This window comes from Pseudorca crassidens, chromosome 11 (assembly GCF_039906515.1).
Source record: "Pseudorca crassidens isolate mPseCra1 chromosome 11, mPseCra1.hap1, whole genome shotgun sequence".
Taxonomy (NCBI): domain Eukaryota; kingdom Metazoa; phylum Chordata; class Mammalia; order Artiodactyla; family Delphinidae; genus Pseudorca; species Pseudorca crassidens.
In genome coordinates, this window is record NC_090306.1 from 64647506 (window position 1) to 64663992 (window position 16487).

Below are 16487 nucleotides of genomic sequence, written 5' to 3' on the forward strand. Positions count from 1 at the left end.
CGGTGACTCATAATATCTACCACATATAAAAATGCAGTCAGCAACTCCTCTCCATGTGTCAGCAACTATGTGGTGCCAAAATGCCAAAAAATTCACCCTGGATAGAAAAATCAAAATTAGTTACAGGAGAACAAAACTTTGGGTTAAATAAAATACATCATGGATTGCACATTTTTCAAAGTATACATTATTTTAGGTAATGTATGTAAAAACTTTAAAGGGATGCTTAAAAGGCTAGGTGTAATACAGATCAGTTTACAACATAAAAACATTAGCCTTACATTCAATGACATGAATAACAGAGTATCTGTATTTGAATCCTAACATGGGCCACTGACTAGCTTATGTGACTTAGAAAAATTACTAACCCCTTTAGAGCCTCAGTTTCTTCATCTCTAAAAACAGAGTAATATCTACTTCACAGTACTATGGAGGGAATTAAATGAGAGTGTGTGAGACATCAATCCCCGGTGAGGGCACATAGTAAGACTGCAAAAAATAATGTTTTTTCTCTACACAAATACAGTAACCCAAATAGGGAAAGTGCAGATTTTAGAAATCTAGGGGGAAAAGGAAAATCCAGAAGGGACATATTGTCTGTTTTGCTTCTATGACCCGACAGGTTTTAACTGTCTTTTACCTAGTTTACAAAACTGTATGCTAACTTGTTCCATGGGCTAACCATCTCTATTTCTATGGTTCTCAACCTAAGTTGGGCACTGAAATCACCTAGGAGACTTTAAAAAGTACTGATGTCTGTGTCTCACCCTTTAAGATTCTAATTCAATTGAACAGCCTGAGCACTGGGATTTTTTTTTTTTTTTTTTTTTTTTTTCCCCCAGTACGCGGGCCTCTCACTGCTGTGGCCTCTCCCATTGCGGAGCACAGGCTCCGGGCGCACAGGCTCAGCGGCCATGGCTCACGGGCCCAGCCACTCCGCGGCATGTGGGATCTTCCCAGACCGGGGCACGAACCCGTGTCCCCTGCACCGGCAGGCGGACTCTCAACCACTGCGCCACCAGGGAAGCCCGAGCACTGGGATTTTTCAGCACACCCCAGATAACTCTAATGTTCAGTTGGTTGCCCCTCCCTCCAATATCCACAATTCTGTCAAGATAATTTTCCTAAACCACACTCTGAACAGGTTGTTTCCCTACTCAAAAAAACAGAAAAAAAAAATTCAATGGTTTGACATTACATTAAAAACAAAAATCCCAAACTGTAAAAAAATAGTATTCAAGGCTCTGTATAATCTGATTCTAACATCATAGGTGAGAGGCAATACAGGAAAAAGATTAAAACTTAGCCTCTGGAGACAAAATGTATCCCAGTTCTGCCACTTACTAGTTGTGTGACCCTGAGCGACTTTCTTAACTCTCTGTGTCCTCATCTATTTACTACTGAGATAGTAAATTATATTATCTCATAGGGTTATGTGAAGATTACATGAGTTTATCTACAAAGTACTTAGAACGGCTCTGGCACGTTATAGAAAATTTAAAAATGTTAGTTGTTATTCATTTCCTCTAGCTTTATTTTCTACTAATGCCCCTAAAGCAGCAAGCAATATTGTCTCTGAGACCTAAAATATGCTCCAAACATGGTGTAGTCATAAACCTGGCGAGGTACTATGTGTATAGATATGTTCAATGATGGCAGGCTAGTTTTTTAGACTCAATATATGTTCGGCTAAAATTAAATTTCACGTGTGTGTGTGGGTATACAGGTACATACACAGATACAAATATAAATTCATATACATATATGTAAATTCATTCCCTCTCTCAAGCTCTTTCTTGCTCCATTGCTGTTGTTTTCACCATATTAAACTTAACGTGACTTCTGAAGTAGTCACAAGTTAATGAAAACCTACTGAGGTGAGGTCTGGATAAATATCCCTTCATTGCTCTATTCTCACTAGACAGTTGGACAGGTAGAGATTTTCTTGAACTTTTAATCGAATTTTATCTTTATGTATCTCCAACATGCTGAAATTCTAATCCTTCACATGTCTTTCTGAGGTTTTGTGGGACTCTCATTTTATTTTTTTAAAAAGCAGGAAGAAATTTAAGATTCTTAATGCACATAATTTTAATTAAGAGTTAAAGGTAGAGCTATGGATGTCTTGGCTTTTACTATATCCTGCTTATAAGAAGCATCTGCATGTCTTAAAACTTAGGAGAAACAGCAAATGATAATGCTTATGAAAAACCTTCAAACCATACTTTTAAAATCTGAATGACTGCAATGTTATGGATATCGAAAGAAATAATAAATCTTTAAAGCCAAGTTTCCACCTTAAGTCTAATTTAGCAAAACAAATAACTTTCTATTGGGTAAATGACATAATCTATTTACTTGGGAGTGAGCCACCTTAACAGACTTCTGATTTTTAAACTGTGGGCATGTCACAGCTGACAAAGATCTTAATATAGATGAACTGTCCAACAGGGCTGCTGTTCTTTTGATGTTTTTGGTCCCCTTTCAGCCACCACCTAAGCCAACCTTCACACAGGGAACACAAAGCCAAAAAGAAAGTAACCAACTCTTTTTACACATGGTAACTGAGTTACTTACCAGTGAAGTAACTAACATCCTCCCTGAACCCATCACTAGAGACGGATGGATGGGGAGCAAGCTTCAAGCAGACAGAGAGTACAGTACCACAGATGGAGGAAAGGCCAGGGGGCCAGAGTAGGAGGAAGACCTGGGAGCCATCTTTCTGGGCCTTTTTCTCTCTATAATACTGAAGAGATCACTCTCCACTCTGTCCTTACTACTACGGCAGAACACGATTTAATACCAACCAGAGGCATTAAACAAAGTTTTAATCACTTTTGTTTCTAAATTGTTTTTAAATCAGTTGCAGTATGCACACAACAAGTGCAGGCAAAGACCCTGACTACTACCTCCCACTGTTCTTTCCCCCAAATGAGCTAACTGATTACAACTAGGGAGGCAGCTTGTCGAAAAGAATTATGCCCAAAGCAGAAATACAGAAAAATTCCCTAAGAAACAGAATATATGAGTGGAAGGAGCAAATGAGGAATAATGAAACAATGATTTTAACAAGAGATTCTTCACCCTAAGACATGTATTCCCCAGACAGACCAAAAAGTCCCTGGGTTCTTACCTTTCTATCTAGGACAGTATCAGATATTCCTAGGAGAATATTATTTCCAAGAAAGTACAAGCTCACAAACAAAAAAAATTAATATCCTAAGAAGTCCAAGTGCTAAGAAGGAAAACTGAACAATCTCAGTAGAAGGAAAGAAAATTAGTAAACAAAAGCCATCAAAAACTTAAAATAACCACAATAAATATGTTCCAAATGATACTGGAGGATATTGTAAAAATATGAAGCATGACCAAGCAATCACAAAAAAACAGCTAGTAATACTGGGTATAAAAATATTACGGTGAAATAAAGTATACAGCAGATTTGAACAGCAAAACAAATATGATACAATAATAAATTAGTGAGTCAGAAGACTGGTAAAGGAATTCAACAAAAAGGCACAAAGAAAGGAAAAGATGGAAAATATAGAAGTTAAGAGAGATTAAAGAAGGAAAAGTGCTATTATATTCACAAAATAGGAGACCCAGAGAATTTTTTAAATAAAAAATATTAAATCTTAAATAATTTTGAAACCTCCACAAAATGGATAAATTTCTAGAAAAATATAAAAGGCTTTAAAGACTCCTCCACCTCTCACCCCTAACATACCTACACAAAACCACAGGCTCAGCTGTATAAGGACTGAAAAGAAAAAAAATGACTATTATTTACAGATGATATGAATCAGATAAAATAATAAATCTAATAAAACAAACTACATAAGCATTCAACCAATATTTTTTAAATATAAAAATGAAAAAAGAAACAAAAACAAACAAAAAAACTTCTTGATATAGATCATGTCTGAATGCTAGGTACAATTATGAAATAGGCAAATTTTATCTCGATCATCACTCCCTCATTCCTAAAGGCTCTATCATAATTCTTCTTTCCACCTTCACCTCCCCCTGCATCTCCAACACACCCAATCAACTACTGGGTCCCTCTTTTCACATCACATAGCTGCCAATTATTTGTCTTTAAAGTGTTAGTTACTGAATGTTTAAATGAGCAATTCTCAAACTTTTGGGTCTCCAGACCCCTTTCCACTCCTAGAAATTAGCAAAGACTCCAAAGAGTTGTTGTTTATGTGGATTATATTTATTGATACTTGCTGAATTCTAAATTAAAAGAGAGAAATTCACTATCTTTGCCAGGTGATCACAGCCAACATCAAAAGTGATAAGTCATGTTGATAGTGTATACTTCTCCATAATGATGTGATGATGGCATTTTACCTTTGTGGTCTCCTCCCCAAAACCCAGTCTAATTATGAGAAAAACAACAGACAAATTCCATTTGAGGGACACTGCAAAATATCCGACCAGAACTCCTCAAAACTGTCAATGTCATCAAAACCAAGGAAAGTCTTAAGAAATTATAACTGCCCTAAAACTCTTAGAGGAAAAACATAGGCAAAACATTCTTCGACATAAATCGCAGCAAGATCTTTTTTGACCCACCTACTAGAGTAATGAAAACAAACATAAACAAATGGGACCTAATGAACCACAGAAGCTTTTGCACAGCAAAGGAAACCATGACGCAAAGACAACCCTCAGAGTGGGAGATAATATTCGCAACAAAGCAACTGACAAAGGATTAATCTCAAAAATATAAAAGCAGCTCATGCAGCTCAGTATCAAAAAATGGGCAGAAGACCTAAATACACATTTCTCCAAAGAAGACATACAGATGGCCAACAAACACATAAAAAGATGCTCACTAATTATTAGAGAAATTCAAATCAAAACTACAATGAGGTATCACCTCACACCAGTTAGAATGGGCATCATCAGAAAATCTACAAACAACAAATGCTGGAGAGGGTGTGGAGAAAAGGGAACCCTCATGCACTGTTGGTGGGAATGTAAATTGATACAGCCACTATGGAGAACAGTATGGAGGTTCCTGAAAAAACTAAAAATAGAACTACCACATGACCCAGCAATCCCACTACTGGGCATATACCCAGAGATAACCATAATTCAAAAAGACACATGCACCCCAATGTTCATAGCAGCACTATTTACAATAGCCAGCACATGGAAGCAACCTAAATGTCCATCAACAGAGAAATGGATAAAGAAGATGTGGTACATATATACAATGGAATATTACTCAGCCATAAAAAGGAACGAAATTGGGTCATTTGTAGAGATGCAGATGGACCTAAAGAGTGTCATACAGAGTGAAGTAAGTCAGAAAGAGAAAAAAATATATCGTATATTAGTGCATATATGTGGAATCTAGAAAAATGGTATAGATGATCTTATTTGCAAAGCAAAAATAGAGACACAGATGTAGAGAACAAATATATGGATACCAAGGGGGAAGGGGGTGGTGGGAGGAATTGGGAGATTGGGATTGACACATATACACTATTGATACTATGTATAAAATAGACAACTAATGAGAACATATTGTATAGCACAGGGAACTCTACTTAATGCACTGTGGTGACCTAAATTGGAAGAAAATCCAAAAAAGAGGGGATGTATGTATATGTATAGCTGATTCATTTTGCTGTACAGTAGAAACTCACACAACATAGTAAAGCAACTATACTCCAATAAAAATTAATTAAAAAAAATAAAGTAACATTAATAGTAGGTTTTTTGTAGATTATTTTATCATGTGAGGAAGTTCACCTCTATTCCTATTTTTCCGAGAATTTCTGTTGTGAATAAATGTTGAATTTTACCATTTAAAAAAAAAAAAAGAAAAGAAATTATAATTGCCAAGAGGGCCTTAAAGAGATGTGATGACTAAATGTAAAGTGCTACCCTGATGGGATTCTGGAATAGAAAACGCACATTAGGTAAAAACTAAGGAAATCTGACACAAAGTATGGACTTCAGTTAATAATGTATCAATATGGATTCATTAATTGTATCAAATGTACCATATTAATATGTTAATAATAGGGGAAAGTGGGTACAAGCTACACAGAACTCTGTACTATGTTCAGATTTTTTCTGTAAACCTAAAAATTGTTCACAATATTTCTGTAAAACTCTTCCAAAAAATGAAGTTTATTTAAATTAAAAAAAAAAACACTGCTTAGGAAAAAATTAAACTAAGAAAATTTGAAAACACAAGAATATACAAGCATACACTCCATTAGCCAGCAGAGCAATGGCATAATCACACCTCATACAGTCTTGGGAAAAGTGCACTGTACGTTCACTAGAGAATGAGAAACAAAGCAAATAACATCAAATACCACGGTATTACTACGAAAATAATTTTGACCTCACAGATTCTCTGAAAAGATCTTGAGTTCCATAGTCCTGGAAACACATTCCGAAAATCTCCAAGCATAATGGAATACAAAAGATTTCTGGCTTGGAATTCTACTGATATACTATGTAGACCACTGGCTATTTCTTTTACTATTTCAAAGCTAACCCTTTCTCTAATTTAGCTCCCCAAACTTATTGAAGAGTCCCATTATATACCTTCAAAATATTTACGTTATATTATTCAAGCCTCTAATAGAATTAAGAACAACTTTTAACAGGTACAAAAAAAAAAAGATACAATAAGAATCTAAGTGCTCAAACAATAGGAAATACTGAGTGATATTTTCCCACTTGGGAAGTTCAAACATTACAAATATTTAAGTACTGCTGTTAATTTATACTCCTACTGAATTAACAGATCTAAGCAACGATCATCAATGGCCACTATTATCACAAGAAGAGAGACAATCAGACATTATGTGCCTCCTGATGGTAATACAGAACACCATCAATGAAGTATTCTTGTCATGAAAAATTGAACCTGAATCTGAGCAAGTCTCAGATTAGAACTGTCTACTGACCAATTTGCAAGAAATATAAGTAACTGAAGAATACATTAAACAATAACCATGGGGGCAAATCCAGATTGTGGGAAACACTATAGGACAAACTACCTTATTTCCTCAATAAACTGAAAAAGGAAAATTAAAAATTGAAAAGGAAAAATCAAAAACAGATACAGGAGAGACTTAAAAGATTAAAAAAGACTTAAGTGGCTTAGGAACCAAGTCCAACACAAAGACAATAAAAAGAAATTTACAAGACAATTAGGGGCGTTTAAGCAATGACTAGTTGACTATATTAACGAATTCCTCATTTTTAGAGTAATAATGAAATTTGTGGTTAAAGTTTTAATGAAAAGTCTTTATATTTTAGAGATATATACTGAAATACTTATGAAGAAAATGATGTATATGGGATTTTCTCAAAAAAGTATGGGGTGGGAAGGCAGGAGTATACATGAAACAAGATTGACCCGAGTTGATAATGCTGAAGATGGGTGATGGGTACATGAGAATTCATTATACTAGTTCATCTTATTTATAAAAATATATTTGAAATTTTATATAATAAAGACTTCAATAAAGATACCTATTAATATTCTTGAATGTGTAATTAATGTAAACTGCTACAGTTAGAAAGCAGCTATTAGGAAGATGAAGTTATTTTAATATAAAAGACAATAAGTATGTAGGTAATAAATTGGTAACTAAAATTTCTAGTTATTTTATTATTTTACATAAGAAGATCTCTGCAACCTAAGAATTTACTTAATTTAGGGCCTTAATCTAACTGGCAACTCCCCAGGTGAGTTGCCCCAGAAGACTACCCAATTTTGGATTATTTGGCAATAGGACCCACTTCTCTAGACTGGGATGCACCAGAGGTTAGTACAATGACTGTGGTAGGCAGAATAATGGCCTCCCAAAGATGTCCACATCCCAATCCCTGGAACCTGTGAATATTACCTTACTTGATACAAGGGACTCTGCAGATGTGATTAAGTTAAAAATCTTGAGACAGGGCAGTTATTCCGGATTATCTGAGTGGGCCCAAAGTAATCACAAGGGTCCTTATAAGAAGGAAACAAGGGGCTTCCCTGGTGGCGCAGTGGTTGAGAGTCCGCCTGCCGATGCAGGGGACACGGGTTCGTGCCCCGGTCCGGGAAGATCCCACATGCCATGGAACGGTTGGGCCCGTGAGCCATGGCCACTGAGCCTGCGCGTCTGGAGCCTGTGCTCCGCAACGGGAGAGGCCACAACAGTGAGAGGTCTGCGTACCACAAAAAAAAAAAAAGAAGGAAACAAGAAGATGAGTGAGCAGTAGATGTGACAACAAAAGCCAGAGGTTGAAGTAATAGGAGGAAGTAACCATGAGCCAATGAAAGATTGCAACCTCTAGACACTGATAAAAAGGAATGAATTCTCCCATAAGAGCCTCCAGAATGAACATAACACCTTGCTTTTAGACTTCTGATATCCAGAACTCTAAGATAATAAATTTCTGTTGCTTTAAGCCACTAAATTTGTGGTAACTTGTAGCAACAAGGAAACTAGCATAATGACCAATGGTAAAATTTAATAGAAAAGTCTATCTTAGTTCAAGTATAATGACTTGAGCTGCCTTTTGAGAAACTGAGTTACCTATAAACTACATGTGTTCATGCTGAGGCTGGATGACCTGCTGTCAGGGGATACTGTAGGTAGAATCCTTACATTAGGCAGATTGTTAGACTAAATGATCTCTAAGTTTCCCACAAAGACTAAGGGAAAAAGTAGCCACAGGACTCAGAGGTTTGCAAAAGGCTCTGCTGGTAGCAAAATCTTTGTTAAAGATGAAAAGGTCTCTACTAGGCAATCCTGAAGTATACAGCATTAGCCAAACACTTAGCAGGCAGGTCTCAAAGGATATTCAAATGTTAGATAAGCATATGTACCAAATTTGTTGACCCATTTGTAATAGATGAGATAAGAAACTTCACAGCCCTTCTCCATCCATTCCCACTTTAGGGTGGAGAAGGGGTATCTAATAAGAACAACCAAGTGCCATTGCGCAAGAATACTTTAAGAGGATTAGTAATTGGCATATAGATAATTTATCATTGAACTTGAATGCATAAATGTCTTAAAGGTCAGTTATTGAGAAACTGTACACCAAAAATACTGTCCTTATAAATATGCTATCACTAAAAACATATAATATACTAAGTTAATAATGATAATGATGAAGCTAAACTAATAGTACAGTTAACCCTTGAACAATGAGGGTCTGAACTGCACAGGTCCACTTATAGGCGGATTTTTTTCAATAGTAAATACTACAGTGCTACATACAGATCAGTGGCTGGTTGAATTGAGGATACCAAGGAACCACGGCTCCGCATCGAGGGTCAGAGACTATCCTACCCCACTCCCACTAATCATTCAAGGGTCAACTATATTTAAACAAGAGAATAAAAATAGCAACATTTAAAATCTGTGACCCGCTGAAAAAATAATACTTGATGTTACCAAAAATTAGGCAATTCCATTCATTTACATGCCTATATACACAAGCTGTATGATGTTGTCAAATGCTATATATAGTAGCATACTATATATACTCCTTAGAGTATATATAGTAGTATACTCCTTAGAATATGATTTAAAGCTCTCAGTAAACTCTAATAACATACCAATTTTACTTGACGAGCACTAAATCACAGTAATCATGAAAAATTCACCTAGTAAGTAAGTAGAAATCAAAGTTTCAGGAAGTCGGGTCATCTCTAGGCCCATCAAGAAGATACTCATTTACTACATTCTGAGAATTACTGAACTAAATCACCTTTGCAGTTCCTTCCATTTCAGAAAGCATCTGATTCGAAGTACCCAATTTAAATTATAATCTTAAGCAAGAATTCCTCAGTTAAGAGTCCCTTATAATACTATAAAGATTTACACATATTTTTAAAATTTTTATTCTCTTCTAAAACGTCAGTTATATAATCAATTTTTAATACAACAAAAGATTTTGACCTCTAATAGACCTTATAAAGTAGTTTCCTCTGGTAACTAATTTATAAGATATTCAAAAGATATGACTTTCCTTAAGGTAAGGAACATATTCAAATTTTTTTTTAATCTAAAGGTATATTTCACTTATTTAGTTTACCTCAATCTATCAATAAAAATTTGACCCCTACACTTAAAGGATTTCTTAGTGGTTAATTTCCAAAGTGATATGAGTTCTGGACTTTTACATAGTTTTTTAAGACATATTAAATGTACACTTGTGTTCTCAAGTATATAAGTACAGTATAAAAATGCAATTCATATTTTTCAGTATTTACTACCTAAGACAAACAATACTACCACAAAAATAGAACTAAACACAACTGGAATAATAAATGAGCAAATGAATTTTTTTAAAAATAGAAAACATAATCTCATATAAAAGAAGAAAACTGAATAAATGGACACTAAAGTCAATTGAGTCCAAGCTTCCACTACCTCACACCAAGACTACGATAGTAGTTTCTTAATTAATATCTTTCTCTCTCACTCCTCTAAATCACCTTATATCCTGCTTCCAGATTCATCTTGTCCACTTTTATAAAGATATTCAATGACATACCACTGTCTACAGAATCAACTTCAAAATCCCTGGTCTGGCACTCAAAGCCTTCCCTAAGTTTGGTCTCTATCTGCCATGTTGATCATTATTCTTGTAAACAACATTCCCTTCCGATCTACCTTCATCAATTTTTCTACTCATTTTCCCCTGAATAAACCCTGAACAATTAATTTCCTGTTTAGCCTTGCCTCTTGCCATCCTCCCTTCTTAGAATGCTCTCCTTGCTCATTCTCAATCTTATGATCCCTATTACCTATGCTATTCAGAGTTTGTGTTCTCTTAAGAAAGCTTCTCTAACTACCCCAGTGTATAACAACCGCCCAACTGTCACAACTTGCATTAACTATGCCTTGCTTATGTTCCTCATTTAACACTTAGTAAATGCTATTATTGCCTTATCTATCCATCCCTCTATCTAGTCTTCTCAAAAATAAACATAATTCAGACAGACCACATTGTATATCTCTTAGCATCCCCTTCACTGGGCATAGTACTCTGCACAAAGACTGCATTCAAAAAAAGCTTACTAATAATATTCTAAAAACTAGTGCATGCAATCAGATTTTTTACAACACTGCTACCTCATACTGACATACTGCTTTATATTTTCAAAGAACTTTCTGGTTTCACTAGATCATATTGTCCCTCTCAAGTAGGAAGGATGAGTATTCTTGCTTATATATTTTTTATTGAAGTAGAATATCTGCCTCAATATCTTAGGTAGCAAAAATGATATTCAGAGAAAGTGTAAAGCCAAAATTACCCAACAGTGTCGGGCTTTTTTTAATGTGTTTTATTGCTTCTCCTGCCTCTTAACTTTCTTTTTGGAGAGAAGGCTGAATATTAATAATTATATTAACAATAACAATAGTGGCTTTTATTTATTGGATATTTATAATGTGCACAGATGGTAATAGGCATTTTATAGACATATTATCTCAAATAAAACTCAACAACTATGGGAGGTAGATATTACTATTATCTTTATTTAATAGATGAGGAAAACTGGAAACCCTCAGAATTTAATTAATTATGCAGGTCATATGACTAAGTGACGGAGCTCAGATTTTAACACACAGCCAAATGTCTACGGAGCCCATGTTCTTATCCACCTCTCCTAGATCTAAACAGTAACTAGCTTAGGCCATGCAGTTCAAAGGTGATATTTTATAAATAGATAACTCAAAGGTGGACCTTAAGATTAGTTTCAAATACAGAATATTTCAGTAGTTCAATTTTTGGTATTATTGTCTCTAAAATGAGCTACAATATTTCATGGAAGAAGCTTAATGAACAACAAGAAGAAAACTGCTCTCGCTGCTTTGTTTTTTTTCAACATCTTTATTGGTGTATAATTGCTTTACAATGGTGTGTTAGTTTCTGCTTTATAACAAAGTGAATCAGTTATACATATACATATATCCCCATATCCCCTCCCTCTTATGTCTCCCTCCCACCCTCCCTATCTCACCCCTCTAGGTGGTCACAAAGCACCGAGCTGATCTCCCTGTGCTATGGTCTCACTGCTTTTTAAATAACTTGCTCTAACCTCTCAATATCAACAGAATTTAGAATAAAAAATGATTAAAACTTTATCAATATAGATATTCTGATACAGAATTTAATACTATCTACTTAGATATTTACTCTAAAAGGTAACAATAAATTTTAAGCAATTCTATTCAGAAAGACAGATACATAGTCAACATCTTAGTAGCAAAGGAAAGTATTCAGAGACAGACAGACAGACCTCAGTTCCATCACTTACACTGTGAACTTTTAGAGAAGACAATTAACCTCCCTGAGCCTATTTCCCTATCTTTAAAAGTGAGGATAAACAAACATCTACCTTTAATGGCTGTTGTGAGCACAGTCTGAAAAAGTATACACTTAGAAAACAGCAGTTGTTATTACTGGTATTTTTACTACCACCAAAAGATTTTAAATATTTTAGCTAAAAAAAACTTAAGAAAGTCCATTAGCATTAAATAAGAAAATATTTATGGTAAAGTAAATATCATGTTCCAAGACAAGGCTTAATCTGAACTTTTTTTTCTGAAGATATAGTGAAAACAAAATAACCTACCATCTGTTTTCCATTTAAAATCGCCGTTACAATAACCTTCTTCATAAACCAATTTACGTCCATGTCCATTTTATTCTCTATTAACAAGTTATCATTTTAAAGTTTAACTTTTCTTTGACCATTAAAGAAACAAGTTTGAACCAGAAATTCAAAAAAGGTTGGGACCAAGTTAACACAAGTAAACAAAACTGCATTTTGCTATCAATCATTAGACTGATCCTACATTTGAGCCTGAACAAAGGACATTCACTAAATTAAAATGCACAAACACCTCAATTTAGTAGTGACTCTCAACTTCATAGTAGTATGAAAGACAGAAAAGTTGGCCTCTGCATTATTCCAATAATGTAAATTTGTCACATAATCTACCATCTAACAAATCATAGAGCTATCACCTGGCTACATTTTACCCACTGGCACCTTTACTTTAGGTAATACAAACATCCCTAACAATCTATAAATCAATATTTAATGGAATCTTTAAAAAAGGAGAATTGAAAATGAAATGATCCTAGAGCAAAATGTTTTCGTACAGTGACAAATCATCATTTAATCCACATCCTACTGGTGAATTTTTATTTTTTTTTTAAACTTATTGGATAAGGTACACTACCAGCACCCCTACTCATTTGTTTTAATTTCAGAATACAATTCAATCACAACACAAGGCAGCAATATTTATTAAATCTTTATACTTTTATATAAAGAATATATGTGGCAACTGCTCTTAATTCTGAATTATTTTAACTGTTTCATTCTATCTACAGCTGCACATGATGTGAGATTTACAGGCATTTAATTTCCTTAACTGTTAACAATCTCTTGATTTCAGTAAGGCAAAAAGTTTCTTGAGGAAAACAAACATAAACTATTACATCAGTATGTCTTACACTATATGGCTGAGAAAGCAAGGGAAAAGAGGTAGGAGATAAGGCAGAAATAGCAGAAAACTGGGTTATGCCTTAACAAGCTTTAAACTATCTGTAATTTTCATATCAACAGAGGAATTAAAGTACTATTTTAAAATACTTTTTTTAAAGTTTGTTTTAAATACATTTGAAAAATAAAATGATGGCTTACATCAAACACTTTCCAGCTGTAGATGATAGTACCTTATTATGCTGTATTTGAACCACTCACCAAAGTTCGGTCAGGTTCTCCATCTGCCAAACCAGCCTCCATAGTGAAAGAAGATAGGTTTACACTTCTCTTTCCATTAATATTTAGTCATCCTGTAAATCCTAGAAGAAGAAAATCGTATGTATTAGTTCTGGTATAAAACTGTGATAAGTGGGAAATAAAGCATTAAGTATATAAGGAGAGAGAAATCATTTTAGGCTGAGGTTATTGGGAAATTCAATAATGGAAAAAAAAACAAACAGATTTTGCCATGCACCTTGAAGAATGGTAGAAGTTCAGCAAAAATGAAAGAAAATATTCCAAGTGAAGAGGACTAGCAAGAGCAAGGTTAAAGATATGAGACTGTTCAAAATGTGAAAAGATGATTGAACCTACTTATAACTAAGGAAATAAAATTAGATTTTTTTTTCATTATTACATTGGTAAAAACTAAAAAGTGTGCTACCATCCAATGTTGCTGAGAACATAGGAAAATAGATGTTCTCATGCACTTCTGTGATAAGAATATAAATCAGAACAATTGGGGAGAGGACAATTTAAAATATACATGCTTTAATCCAGCAATTGCAAGGCTAGGAATTATTCCACAAATATATTATACAAATGCACAAAGACATAAATAAACATATCCAACGAAGTAATAGGTGAGGAAAACTGGAACCAGCCTTAATGTCAATCATTAGGAGCTTGCTTAAATTATACTACATACATACAATTGAAGAGCATGCTGCAATTTTTAAAAATCACTTAGTATCTGTATATACTGAACTAGAAAGAAGACCACAACACATTAGGTGGAAAAAACAAAATGATAGAACATAATATATAAAGTACTCTTTTTGTTTCTGAATTTTTCATTTTTACAATGAACATGTATTACTTTTATACTTTTTTTTATTTTGAAAAGTCTTAGAAGTAGGTCTTCATCACTTTTCTTTTGAGCTTTTTAACTAACAAAGCCTCCAAGATGAACTCCTATAGTAATTATATATATTCAGAAGTCTCTAATAATCACTCTAATAATTCTTCCTTAAAACAGCGAACAAAATTAAAACCAAGAAATAGGTACACTTCTAGTCATTTCCTGGAGTTCCAAATCATTTTCTTGCCTTTGCAAGTATAAAAGACTGCACTGAAATATCAATACAGGATGACCCATCCTGCGGATACGAGTCAGCCTCTTTCCCCAGCCAATCCTGTCACTGTCCAATGGGCTCATGAACAAAGTAGCCACCATGGTAGGGATGCAGGTTATGCATGGGTTTAGCAACATGGACCTCCACTCACCAAGACCAACCTGGCTACTGCCACTGTTGAGTGCCAAATCTACCAGCAGCAGAGACCAACACTGAGTTCCCAGTATGACACTATTACCTGAGGTGATCAGCCAGCTACCCGGTGACAGGTTGATTACACTGGACTGCTTCTATCATGGAAGAGGTAGTACTTTATGCTTACTGAAATAGATACTTAGTCTGTATACAGATTTGCCTTCGCTGCACAAAATGCTTCTGCCAAAACTACTATCCGTGGACTTACAGAATGCCTTCTCTACCCCTCCTATTGTTCTACAAAGCACTGCTGCTGATCAAGGAACTCATTTCACAGCAAAAAAAAACAAACAAAAAAACCCTGTGGCAATGGGCTAGTGAATTCACTAGTCTTACCATATCATCCTGAAACAGCTGGCTTGATAGAACAGTGGAATGGCCTTTTGAGGACTCAGTGAGAGGACCAGCCAGATGGCAATACCTTGGGCAAGGATCTCCAAAAGGCTGTATATGCTCCGAATGTCGGATATATGGTGCTGTTTCTTGCATAGCCAAGATTCACAGGTTAGGACTCAGAGGAAGGAAATGGAAGTGGCACCACTGACTATTTATTGACCCACAAGCAAAAATTTTTGTTTATTTATTTTTATTGAAGTATAGTTGATTTACAATGTTGTGTTAGTTTCTGGTGTACAGCAAAGTGATTCAGTTATACATATACATATACATATTCTTTTCCCTTATGGTTTATTACAGGATTTTGAATATAGTTCCCTGTGCTATACAGTAGGACCTTGTTGCTTATCTATGTTATATATAGTAGTTTGTATCTGCTAACTCCAAACTCCTAATTTATCCCTCTCCCACCCCCTTTTCCCTTTGGTAACTGTAAGTTTGTTTTCTATATCTGTGAGTCTGTTTCTGTTTCATAAATAAGTTCATTTGTGTCATATTTTAGATTCCACATATAGGTGGTATCATAAGGTATTTGTCTTTCTTTTTCTGACTTACTTCACTTAATATGATAATTTCTAGGTCCATCCATGTTGCTGCAAATGGCATTATTTCATTTTTTTTAATGGCTAAGTAGTGTTCCATTGTGTATATATAACACATCTTCTTTACCCATGCATCTGTCAATGGACATTTAGATTGCTTCCATGTCTTGGCTGTTGTAAATTGTAATTAGAGTTTTCTCTGGATATGTGCCCAGGAATGGGATTGCTGGATCATATAGCAACTCTATTTTTAGTTTTTTAAGGAACCTCCATACTGTTTTCTATAGTGGCTGCACCAATTTACATTCCCATCAACTGTGCAGGAGGGTTCCCTTTTCTCCACACACTCTCCAGCATTTGTTATTTGTAGACTTTTAAATAACGGCCATTCTGACCAGTGTGAAATGGTACCTCATTGTATTTTTGATTTGCATTTCTCATACTTAGCGATGT

General features: G+C 34.9%; 1 protein-coding gene across 4 annotated transcripts in view; it reads right to left on the bottom strand.

The window, feature by feature from the left end:
- Positions 1-16487, bottom strand: part of OSBPL8 (oxysterol binding protein like 8) — a 192677-nt gene that overhangs the window by 118778 nt on the left and 57412 nt on the right. For 3 of the 4 annotated variants that reach the window (XM_067697393.1, XM_067697394.1, XM_067697397.1), the window contains one exon: positions 13766-13866. In XM_067697393.1, coding sequence (XP_067553494.1) covers positions 13766-13807 — 42 coding nt within the window. In that variant the 5' untranslated portion in view covers positions 13808-13866. Of the gene's footprint in view, positions 1-13737; positions 13867-16487 lie in introns of those variants that run through there. The other variant, XM_067697396.1, reaches the window with a different exon arrangement.